At 42.5% G+C, this 12,922-nt stretch overlaps 1 protein-coding gene across 1 annotated transcript; it reads left to right on the forward strand.

Moving 5' to 3' along the window:
• Positions 1–4,852: 4,852 nt before the first annotated feature.
• LOC6896908 (uncharacterized) lies at positions 4,853–5,684 on the forward strand. Its single transcript, XM_033377199.1, has 2 exons — positions 4,853–5,401; positions 5,460–5,684. The coding sequence occupies exons 1-2, from the start codon at positions 5,018–5,020 to the stop codon at positions 5,682–5,684; spliced, it is 609 nt and encodes a 202-aa protein (XP_033233090.1). The 5' UTR covers positions 4,853–5,017.
• The last annotated feature ends 7,238 nt before the right edge of the window (positions 5,685–12,922 follow it).

Raw genomic sequence — 12,922 nt, forward strand, 5'->3', positions numbered from 1 at the left:
GTCTCGGTATGTATGTATGTATTTCTCTCTCTCTCCCTCTCTCTCTCTTTTTGTGCATGTCACAGTTTTGTATTTTTTTCCGTGAGAGCCCCCCAATTATGCGAAATTATCGATCAAATTTTGCTCTAAGGTCAACCTTAAATTGAAAATTCAGTTTTCCACCGCGATTATTTTGTTTGAGGCCAGGCCAGCCCGACCCAGCTGGTATCGCAATTGTTAATCTTGTCATGCATCATGCATGGCCCGAAGCCTTTCGTGTGATTAGTGTCCCCCTCCCTGCCCCGTTCTCCCGTTTCCCCTGTTACTGTTATAATTTCGACACAAATTTAATCTGACACATTTGTGTGTTAAATGATTTAAGGCGAACCAACGCGGAGACCGCTAAAAATACCCAATAGAATTATAGATAAAGTTTTACAAAATAAGCAACTTGAAAAGTAGGTTTTCCAACGAATAGAGAACCCAAATACAAGTAACCTCTGTTCCAAGAACCTTTAAAAAAGAATAGTCTGCTAACTGGGGGATCCCCCCTTCTTCTTAAAAAATCAATTTTTTTGTTCCTATAAAGATCCACAGATGTTTGCCAGATAGTTCCTCTGTATGATTACCAATCAAATCCTGGACTTTAATCGTTAACGTAGAGTAAGAGTATAAAATAAATATAGTATATATTATCTATAAAAGAGTTTCAATCTCCCAACCACAAATGAATAAATAATATGTTAACCTTTGGTTCTTTCATGGGATATTGATTTTATCTGGTTCTCTCACGTTTCTAAGAATAGCAGCTAGCTTTAACTTTTAGCTGGAACTTGTTACCTACATATTTCATGCGATTGCGTAAGTTATAGTTTTTTTTTATTGAATTTGATGGCATTATTTTATACGCGAATGAACAGCGTAATTCATCATAGACTTGTCATGAGGTCATCCATCGACTGGAACAGCCACGGAACTGCGTCGAATAGAATGCACACCAGTCGATGGGATGACAATCGTTTGATTTCCCATCTCTTTTTAGTGGTGTCGAAAAAAAAGGACGCATTGCAATGACAAAAACCAAAGCGGTTGCATAACGTGAAAAAGAAAAGAAATTGTATTTGTACTTTTGTACAAAGAAGAAACGTGTTCGAGCAGAAAGAAAATCAATTTCGTTTTCCTTGACCTCATGGGGTCCCAGCCAGAGGTGGGGACGGACAGAGACAGAGCGATGGGAGAGCGATACTAGAGGGAGAGTGTCGACAAAGGATAATTGACGGTCATTTGAAATGCAAAGTGACAAAAGTGGCTGCAACAAATGTCGAAATAATGTCACCAGAGCATGCCTTTGCCTTGGGCACAGCCAGAGCCAGAGCCCAGAACCCACTCGTGGATGGCCAATTCACACCGTGGCACCCACCCCTCACCCCACACCCCTCACCCCACACCCCTCAATCCGAAGATTGTCAGTGAGCCAAAAAGGCAAAGCGAAACGAAATAGAAAATGCCAAACCAAATGGTTTTCATTTTGCAGCATTTGTTGCAGCCACGCCAGGCGATTGGATTGGGAGAAAACCCGTGGCAGCGGGGGATGGGGGGATTGTAGGGGGGGGGAATAGAGAGATAAATATAAATAACAAACCAAATCAATTTGCAGCATGAAAATCTTTTTAATTGTTTCTGCCAGAGATTTCGCTGCTTTGTAAATTTCACTCATTACTACGGACGGGTTGCTGTTCGGTGTGTGTGTGGCATAATTAATGTTTTCAGGCGTTTTCAGAGCGTTGCGTTGCATGTCCGCACCCCCACCTCCCCCCGCCTGATGGATGGATGAGCGCTGCAAGTTTGTGTGTGCAGGGCGAGGGGGTATAAGAGGGGGAAAAGCAGTCAAATCAAATGTAAATGTAAATCAAATTCGAAACGAAATGAAATATTTTGTATGGATATCAAGAAAATGCTGAATAGAATCATATGCAATTTTTGTTTTCTCTCACTGATTATTTTCTAAAACGATGCTTAAACTCTTAAGATTATTTTACTCAAATTCCAATTTATCTTTTGTTTGTTTTTCTTTAAGGGGGTTTTTTTTAAATGAATCCAACTGAAGCTTATGGCTAAGGAAATTTTCATTTTTAGTATGGCAAAATCAAAGTTCGTTACAAAGTAAAAGAACTGAAAAACTGTTGATAAATTGGACTTGCGAAACGAAATGTTATTTCAACACAAAAATAAAAGAAAGAATAAACGGAATGTTTAACTGTGGCATGACTCACCCTGTAATTGTTGTTGTTCTCGTTGCTGTTGTTGTTGTTGTTGCTGATGTTGCATTGTTGCAGAACGGCCATTGGATACCACCAGCTGTGTTCACTTGCTTGCACCATATTCAAAGCGAGCACAGGGTGTATCCCAACGGCAGTTGCACAGAGACACGAGACACGGAAGAGCTTTCAGCTGAAAGCTCAGCACGGACACAAACTATTTCGCTCGCCCGCTCGCTCGCTCCTCCCTCTCGATGTATGTGGCTGCAGTCCAAGCTGTTTCGGGCACTTCCTATACTAAAATACTTTATGCATTTCCAATAATTGCCATTGCATTGAATTTCACCATTTCTAGCTGATCTTCATCTGCGACTCATATTTCACAATATTTTGAAACTAAAACTTGGGACTTTTGGAGCCCTTTTAAGGGAATAAAAATGCATATAATCCCTTAGCACCGTATTGATGAATTCTAATTAAAAATATCTGCAAGCTCAGCAAAAATATGCAAATTAATCGATACACGACCTCTAAACACTACATGTTATATTTATTCCTTATGCATTTATTTATTATGTATATTTTTTGCATTCTTTCCATCGGTCGACCACTGTTTTGGTCCGTTTCGGACCTATTCCGTGCGCTCGGGCCCAACAGCTGCCAGCCGACTTGTGGGATGTTCTATATATGTACCTATTGTATATGTGCCAGTCGATGTGTGTGTGTGTGTGTATGAGCTGCCTACGCAGATTGCTGCACGGGCGTGGAAAGGTCAAGGCTCAAGAATACCAAACAATCCAGGATATATGTACGTAAGTTGCATATTCCAAAAGAGAAAACTGCAAGGCAAAGGGTCTCCCTGTCTCTTTCTGTGGGTGCGTGTTCTGCTTGCATGTGTGGGTGCCTTTTCCCTGTAAAACTCAACTGCTTAATTATTGAAATCTAATTGCCATATGCTTGCCACCAAAACGTGCGTCACACGGATTTTATGCTCACACTCCCACCTCCCGCCTCCCACACACAAATACACGCGCGCCACACGGGGCGCATTGCTGGTGGTGTTTATTCTCGGGCTTCGCTAATCAATTTTCCACACCTGATTCAGGTATTTAGGCGACGCGCCTTTAAAATGAACTTGGACACGGTCACACTCACTCGAACAAAAGGGCGCACTGGGCGCATACTTAATCTCGGAACTGTGGCTGACCTCATCGGAGGCATGCCCGTCACTGAATGGTATGCCCGTTCCCGTGCGCCAGCAAGGAAGCCACTCGGCCAGCATCCGGAAGCTGCAGCCTGAATGCCTGTGGGGGCGAGCTGGGTGGAGCGTAGAGCTGGGTGTGGGCGTGGGCTCGCACAGGTGTACTGTTTTGGTCACCAGCCGTCGTATCCCGAAAGTATGCAACAGTATTCGACAGTCGGGCGGCAGTGGCAGCAGTTGGAGGCCAAGAGCAGCAGTAAAAAGCAAACAGTTGGCTGCCGTCGACAGCGATGCCGACGCCGACGCTGACTGCGGAGCAGCGCGCTGTGTCGTTAAGTCGCCCACGCAAAAGCTGTGCAGAGCCAAAGCTCCAGCCAGCTCTCTCCCTTTATCTCTCTCTCTCGCTCAGCTGGTGGCTTGCTTTCATTTGTTTTTGTTGAACTTAATCAATCACATTCACATACATACATACCTGCTCTGCTCTGCTCTGCTCTCTCACTCTGGCTGCTTCTCCCTCTCTCGGTTTGCCGGTTTTCAAGTTCAAGTTTCTCAGAGAGTGCGCATGACTGCGCCATATTTGTTTGTCCGCTCGCGCTCTCCCTCTCTCACACACACACACACACACACACTCGCACGAACAAACTCAGTTGCAGTGTGGGTCCGTGGTGCACTTCGATTGTTTTCTCGTCGCTTGCTTTTTGCTGTCGTCATGCAAAAATCAACAAAATTTGTTTCTTGTGCTCCTCCGCCCTCTCCACCCAGCGTGGCGTCCCGCTTGCGGGAATGCTGATTGAGCCTGGCCCCTGTCTCCGCTCAGCTGCACTGAACTGTCGCTAATTAAATTTCCATGCTGACGCAGTGCCGCGAACTAAAAATAAATAAAGGGATTTTTGTTGAGCATCACAAGCAGGCCAACATTATCGATTGCCAGGAGCTGGCTATTTACAAAAAAATATTTTTGAATTTTGTGTTTTGTATGGGGGCGTAGATTTAAGGAATATTTCGATGACCAAATATTTATGGCTCATAAATGGGATGGGGAAATCATTAAACTGACTCTGAATCGGGATTAACCTCCTCACCCTTCTTTAGACAAAGTTAACGAAAAGAAACTCTCGATTCCATTACCACCACAGAATTAGACGTCACGTAGGTCATTCATAGTTTAATAGGCTTTATAGGTATCTAATATGGTATATGGTAGGTGGAAACATACGTGAAGTAGATAATCCTATTTTTCATGCTTTCCAACTCTCCCTCTCCACCCGTAAACAAACAAAAGATAAACATCTTAAAAATAATAGAAAAATGAAAAGAAAAGAATATTTAACACAAAAAGTATTTGCAATAGATATTACACAACTTGGACCTGCCTTTCGAAAAACCAATGCTTTTTGCTCTGTTCTATGTCCCATTCCTACTTATATAAACTTTGACCCCATTTTGTCACAGTTTCCTAAATCCAATTGTTTTAAATAAAACTCGTGTACATCATCAGCACCTAGCATCAGCTATCGTTTGGGCTCCGCGTGGATCTATAGGTGCCACAGAGCGCCACATTAACTATAATCCGATTGCGATGAATGGTAATGCATTGTTAGATATTCAATCAGTGATTTATGTAGCCACCATTTTATTAATGAGGTTCCGCATTGATGCTGATTACTTCGCCTCGAAAATCAATTTAATGTCACTCTGTGAGAACTCTGGAAAACAGTCAACAGATAGAGCTAGAAATATGAATACTTCACCGAAAACACTCGGCAGAGTGGCAGTAGTTGTGGTCTTAATCCTTATTGTACAAAACACACAGGGCCTGTTCAAGGCGACCAACATCAAGTGCCAATGCTATGACAAAACATTTTGTGAGTTTACGCAGTGCGAATTGAAGGTAGTTGGACGTGGCCTGGTGGCCATCAACATATACGTTAAGATCCACCAATTGCCAGTGAAGAAAGTCCTGGTGAGTGAATCAATAGCGAAAACGAGAAGCAAACTATAATTGGAGCTCATAATTCTAGGTAAACGCAAGCCTTTTTCGGAGATTCAATGGCTTCCGGCCATTTCTTTACAATATTACCGTGGACTTTTGTGAGTTTATGAAGCACTCGAAACGCTATCCCTGGTTTGCCATAGCTCATAGCCAAATTTCGGGCTTCTCTAATCTGAACCATACCTGCCCCTACAATGTGAGTAAAGAACTTCAAATAATTCCCCGTATTAATTTTTATTTGCTGTCAGAATGATATTATTGTCTCAAATATGGTACTGAATGATGCCATGCTGGAGAAGACGCCCTTTCCCACCGGATCCTACATGCTTCAGCTGACTGTCGGCAGCCCCGTGTGGCGTGGCATAACCCAAGTTATGGTCGATATTGTAGAGGTCTAGGGAGCAAAGCGATTGTTTGATTGATGTTGTAATGCTATAATTGTGTTTAGATTGGAACTACTCACTGGCAGATATATTAGTAGTGAATCACCCTAGTGAATAAATCAGCGTGAAAAATCGCATTTCATTTTCTAGTATTTTTGCATGAAATTCACCCGCTCCCAAGGCCTTATCGAGTGCATTGCATTGCACACGGTCGCCGTTCGGGTCGTTGAGACTAGTGCAACGAACTCGGAACTAGTATGAACAAAAATGCGGGGGGCAATGAGTTAAATGTGTTATGTGGCCATAAAACATGGCCAGCACTTGGCAGTGGAAAATTTATAGCAGTGCATAAAATATGCACATACATACGTATACAATAATATAAATCCAAAATAGAACAGAATATTAAACATTTTTACAGAAATACTCTTAAGATGTGGCTAGTACAGTACAGAAATCGGAAACTATATAAGAAATAGAAGCAATTCTATTATGAAATAAATTTAGAATAATACTTTTTAACAGATTTAATATTTAAGGGACTTGTAGGTTGTTCTGGACACCCTTTAAAGAATTACATACGCTTATATTTGACTATTCAAGTGCCATCGATTTTCGGATTTCTTGTTTGGCTTGGGGGTGAGGGGTTCGGGACCAGTTGTGGGGTGATCCATGTTTTTATCTGCTGTTTCCATTAGCTTTGGAACAAGGAGCGGATTAATTAAATGGCCCACAGAAATTCTCGTTTTGCTTTGGCAGGTAGTTGGACTGGTCAGCGTGGTGTGGGGGTGTGTGAGGGGGTACGTACCCACACGGGAACGATTGCAGTCGCCACTCAGCGTAATCATCAACATCAATTCAATTAAAGCTCGTCGCTCGTATGTACATATGTATGTATATGTACAGATAGATAGATATGTGTGCATGTGTGGGTCTCTGTGTGAGCGAAAGATAATAAAACTGAAAGGCAAAACAAAACGCATAGAGCAATAAGTGCGAATAAGTGTGGCAAAGCGTGTGGTGCAAGAACGTTTTTGTGTGCTTTTATCTGCCTGCCAGAGCGAGATAGCCATATCAGAGAGGGCCTCTCCACATTCTTTGTGCAATGTTTGCCCGGCACCCCCTCCCCTCCCGCTCGCCCCTCAGCCCATCCGACTGTTTTCATTTGATGTTTGACGCGGTCTCGTTTTGGTTTTTGGTTTTGCTTTTGCTTTTGGCTTTGCCTCTGTTTTTGCTTCCTCTTTGTTTGACGGTGGCGGCTCGGCTGTTTCGGCTGGTTTCTCGCAACGAAACGAAACGAAAACGTGAGGCCATCTCGCTCTCGCAAAGAAACGTGCCAAACTGGTTTCCCACACACACACACATGCAGGTACAGCACAGCACTATGGCAGCTATGTATGACCATCTCGCTCTCTCTTTCGCTCTTTGGCGTTGTGCAAGAGGCTGGCCTGGCCGGTCGGTCGGTCGGTCGGTCTGTATGTACAACTAGTATCTTAACCTTGAACTTGAAACACAGATACACAGACACAGAGGCAGGCACACACTCATACATACACACTCACACAGATACGGCAGAGAGCGCACGACGAAGCCGACACACTGAAAGCACGCGATGCGATGCGATACGATGCTTACGCCGACTGCGACAGACCGAAAGAGCTTTTATTTTTGCCATTTGCGTTTGTCTGTTCTCTCTATCTCTATCTCTATCTCGCTCTCAATACCGCCGATACCTTTACTGACATTTTGGGAAGTGCAGCTTATGCGATGCATACGTAATAGAACGAACACCTGGGCGGACACATCAGCTTCCTCTAACCTTATTTATAGACCGCCACCCAACCATCCCATACACACACACACAAAGATGACGCCACTCTTGGTAATTAAAGCGTTAGTTTTCCATGAAGATGACTTTTCCTAGCCCAACCCCGTTCTCCAGCTTCCGTAATGAGTATTCTCATTCTCTCGATGTGTGGGGGGTTCTGTGAAGATGGGGCGAAACTTACGTAAACGAATTTCGAAATCCCACTCACACAGCCACAGCGAAAATAACCTCTGAAAGGGTATATATTATTGTTTTCTTTTGTATCTAAGCCCTGCGGTCTGCCAGGTATGGCATTGCAATACTTTGTGGTATGCATTTTTGAGTGAATTGCAGTGTAGAATTTCACGGAATTGTTTACCGCATTCAGCTGATCGTGTGCTCGCAGATAATACACGTTCAAAGATGCATATGCATACACACACACACGCTCCGTCATGCATATTCATTTACATCTGTGTGTGAGCATGAATATTGCGGCTTTGATCTTCCCTCTGACACGTGAGGCAATGGGAAATTAACGGCCCGAGCGGTCGTAAAGCTCTAAAGTTGACAACGGTTCTCTGAATAAGCAAAGATTCATATGCATAACTGAATGAATATCTCATAAGCTGACGAAATAAATTGGTAAATAGATCGACAGATAGATGAATCCATTGATTGATATAATCAATGCATTGGAACTTTAAAGTCTCTTAAATGTACACAGATGAGAGCTTGTAGAAATATTGATGATATTTTTGCATTTATCGAATGTTCCATTTCCATTAAATGCCATTAGTCCTAAGTGTCGCTCTTGATATTTCCACTGAAATTTCGAGTGGCGTGGAGTGAGTGATGGAGTGTGTAGAACGTCTAATAAACAAGTTGAAAAAACTGCCAAACTTAATGGCAACACACACACACACACAGACACATCATTCGAATTTCGCGCAAATTTCCTGAGAATCATAATTCCCTTTTGCCAAATTCCAAATGTTCTTTTTTTTTGTTTTGTTTTGAAGTAAACGGAACTGTTTATAAGCTTTTTTCGCGATTTCTTTTGCTTGTTTCGTGTTGGTTTTTTTTCTCTTTATTTTTCTTAATTCTTAATTCGTGTGTTGTTTATGTTATAAATAAATGTTGATATTTCTGCAAATTCCGGTGCAAAAAAAAGAAACACACAAGATTGGGAGAAAACTGGCCTGAGCCATATTGTGGGTGGGGGGAGTGTCAGTGTGTGTGTGTGTGTGTGCTTGCCAACTTTGCTCTTCGCAATTGTTGACTGTATTTTCCGCAATCAAAACAACATTTTTCGTGATGGTTGAGCCGGGGAGGCGAGGGAACGGAACGGAACGTTCGATGACGCCGTCGAAAAAATGTTAACTACGACGCAATTTCGTTTACTCACATTTCTCTCATTTACTCTCCGGTTGGTTCCGCTCCTGCTTTTATGTCTTTTTTTCTTTGTCAAACACTTTGTTTTCAGTTAACTGGGGGGTTGTATTCTACTGTATTCCTTCAGGATATTGATGCGTCACAGGCAAAACACGGAACGCGTAGTATTATTTAATGTACCATCATGGAGGGTCGTGTGTTTGTGGGCCTGCGATCGGTTGAAGGTGCCGCTGCAATGTCTGTCAGGCCGCATGGAAAGTTCTCGCGCTGTTCTGTCCGTTCTCTGCTGCGAGCGCAGTCGCTAACGGCGCGCCGGCAGAGTTTCTTTTCTATCTTTCTAGTTTGGCTTTTGAGCGCCGCTCTCTCGCTCTCTCTCTCTCTGTCTCTCTTTTCGACGCTGCTTCAGTTTCGTCAAGTTTTTTTTTCACATTTTCCTGTTCCTGATTCTTTGATTTTGCTCTGGCTTTGCTGTATCCCGCTGTTCCTGTTGCTGTTTCGCTTTTGCTTGCCACCTTTTGGGTTGCCCTACTGCCCCACACACCGATGTTGCCTACACTCAAACCACATGACGACGCTCGGCCTGATGGCCTTCAATTGGCTCTCTTTCCCTCTCTCTGCCTTGCTCTCTGTCTCTCTTGCTCTGTATTGCTGTTGCTTCCTCTACCATTCTTTCATTCATTATTCTCCACGTTCTTTTTTTTGCCTCATGCTTGCCTCTGTATACGTTGCACATTTGTTTCTGCCTTTTTTTTTCTTGACGAAAATGAGTTCTCTTCTCTCCTTTTCTATAGCCTCTCTCCCATCCCTTTCTGGCAAACTTTTATCTCTGCGTTTACGTGTGGGTGTGTGATGACTTTTGCTTTTCCCGAATTCCTGTTTTTGTTGCGCCGAAACAAAACAAAATTTCACAAAACATATGAGATCTGACCAGAGCAGGATCCTGGCAGGAAATAACCACGTTCTGACTAGAGTAAAGGTACTAGAGGGTTTGGCAATATCACTCTGAGAGATACGATTTATCTACTTTTCTTAGTCCCTAACCAGACGAAAACTCAAAGCAAAACGAAGACGCAGTAAAGCTACTGCTTTCCCAGTCCTGTTCCTTTACTCGTACATATTTACGTATTTATTTTTGCAGTCACGTGTGTGCTTCGATATATGTGCATACAGATATACAAATGTATTTCTCATATGCTATAAAATTATCGCATGTTATGTTCTAATCTTCGTTCAGCAATATTCAAGTGAAGGGAATTCCCCAAACAAAATTTAATTTCCAATGAATTTATGTAGATAACAATGGGATTTTGGCGTATTTATATTTTCTAGATTTTTCTATATGTGTGTCTAAGGCTTACCTTTGATCAGCAGATGCAATGGCAGTTACCCCCCATTCCATTCCACTTTGATGATGCAATTTTTGTTCCTTTTCCATTTCATTTTTCACAGACATTTCCCTTATTTGTACAAGTATTTCGTATCTTTGTTGTTGTTTCTTTCTTTATATAACAAGAACTCACATGTTTTGGGGCACGTAATCAACATGGTTGGAATTTTGTTTTGCATTTGTATTTCTTCCGCAAACACACAAATAAATGCACTTCAAATTAAGTTGATTTCGAACGAGATATAATTTGTTTAATTCAAAAAGATTCCTTTTAAACTGCCACTTATTTTGTACATGCATATTTGACAGGCACTTCTCATGTTATTATTTGTCAGTTGAACACAATTAATTCGCAATTATTTATTTTGCTGATTTCGGATTCAATTTCCCTGTTGATGTCATTTGCGTGTCCAATTTTAAGCAAGCCAAATGATTGTTTGGGACATTTTTGTTTTGTTTTTGTGTTTTTTGTTTGTTAGAATTCTTCAGATGGGGTTGTTTGGTGCTGGCTGGGCTGCTGGGAATGAAGCGTTGTTCGCAGCTCGCTTGTCGGACTTTCAATGCCAACGCGCAGCCCAGCAGAAAGTGGCAGAGCTGTCGCAGTCGCCGCCTCAGTGGCGTCGAGCCGAAAGCTCTACGACACGACAAACAGAGATGAAACGAACAAGTGTGGGCTGGCACTGCAGGCGGGAAAGAGAGGGGGACAGATGAATAGAGCGAGACAGGGCTAGCAAAAGAGCGTGGGGTGGGAGAGAAGACAGTCTTTGGAGATGGGTAGAAAGGAGCGCGGCGCGTCCGTCCCACTGCCAAAGCCCAAAAACAAAATAAAGACACAACTCGTCAAAAGAGGAAGAGGACCTGAGCTCAAGTTCAAGGATGTTATGTAATGAAGAAAAGCGAGTGGCAAGTGAAGTCGACGAGAGTGAGAGGGTGCAGTAAGTGGTGAGCGTGGGCCAGAAGGAAGCTCCCTCTCTCTCTCTCGCTCTCTATTGTGACCTATACCAATGTAGAACCTCATCTGATCCCTCCCCCTTTCGCACTCGCATTCTTCTCTCTTTCTTTCCCTTTGCTGACATGATGTACTTGCAATTTAAGTTGTGCAGTCTACCCTGACCGCGCCTTATTTACTATACTGCCCCAATACAGTGGATCCTCGATAAACAAGGCAATCAGATTTTAACCCTTAAAAAGGGATACAAAGGGAATGAATCTTCAAGCTGCAAACTATCATTTTCAAAGTGTATATTGGGCGATCCTAAAGCGATCCACAAACAAAGATACCAAGTTTTCAAATGGAAGTGAGCGAGAAAAAAAACCGAAATTTTCGGATCCAACATAGTACAGACGGAAACACCTGTTTCGTTCAGTTCCAGGGCAGATTCTAACTGACGAAATAAAGCGAATACCGAATCGATTTGGTTGCCTGTTCATGGAGAGCTCTAATGGGGACTATGTAGTCTTAAATCATGATTAAAACGGTACAATTCTGCCACCGATAAGTTATATTCTGATAAAGGAACCGATTTCGTTTCTTTTTCTTTCTGAAAATCTTTTGAAAAGTTCATGTAATGGAGTGACTACTGTATATGCAGTTTGTATGGTGTGTATCTGTTGGGCATGGGGCTTTCGGGTTCGTATTCGTGTTCTGAGACTGGGACTGGGCATAGAATTGTATATAATTAGCGCATTTATTGACTAACTGCCGTTTGAAGCACATAACAACAATGATTACATTACCCAGCTTGCTCACCGACTGTCCTTAGTATACAGATATTTGTATCTATATCTGACAGAGACTTGCATACCGTCTACATGCATATAGTATATGACATGACATGCGATTTCGATTGACAAATGTGCGTGTGCTGCAATTTTCTACTGACTGGCCAGACCCTTCCCAATCTCTGGCGCTATATCACCTTTTTTGCAGTGAAACGATTTCCACGTTTTGCTGTTCGTTTTCGAATTTAATTTCTTAATTGAATTTGTTTGGGGGCGCAAGTATATAGCGAGCGAGAGAGAGCGCACAGTCCGCCATGTTTGTTTAATTGTTTAATTTAATTAAATGCCTTAACTGCAACGTTTGCATGCCTTTGCACATTGTAGATACATCCATACGTACATACAAATTCTTATATGGACAAGTACTCACATACACACGTGTTTTTTTCTTTCTTTTTTGTGTCTGTGTGTGTGTGTGTTCTATATCTTGCCTCGGCTATATGCAACAGATGTTATTGCATGCCGTGTGCGGTGGACTTTCATAATTTACCCATCTGCTGCTGCGCATCTTATGTCATGCGCATCGCAACGCTTTACTAAGACACACAGATACACACCAACACAGCTGAAAGCACATAGCCCCTACACACATATACAGCTGCCACACATACAGGGATTGCACATTTACAGTGGCACTCGCTCGTATGCGGCCACTTTTTCTGCCCAGCTAAGTGGGCATCCATCTTATTATCACTGTGGGTAGTAAAATGTAATTAAAAGTTATCACAAATGTAATT

The sequence above is a fragment of the Drosophila pseudoobscura genome, chromosome 2, assembly GCF_009870125.1.
Source record: "Drosophila pseudoobscura strain MV-25-SWS-2005 chromosome 2, UCI_Dpse_MV25, whole genome shotgun sequence".
Lineage (NCBI taxonomy): Eukaryota > Metazoa > Arthropoda > Insecta > Diptera > Drosophilidae > Drosophila > Drosophila pseudoobscura.

What these genes read in the sequence shown, in the direction of transcription:
- LOC6896908 (XM_033377199.1), top strand. Translation starts at nt 5,018, where the DNA reads ATGAATGGTAATGCATTGTTAGATATTCAATCAGTGATTTATGTAGCC. An exon ending in TGCCAGTGAAGAAAGTCCTG is followed by an intron (nt 5,402 to 5,459) that starts GTGAGTGAATCA and finishes TCATAATTCTAG; the next exon opens with GTAAACGCAAGCCTTTTTCG.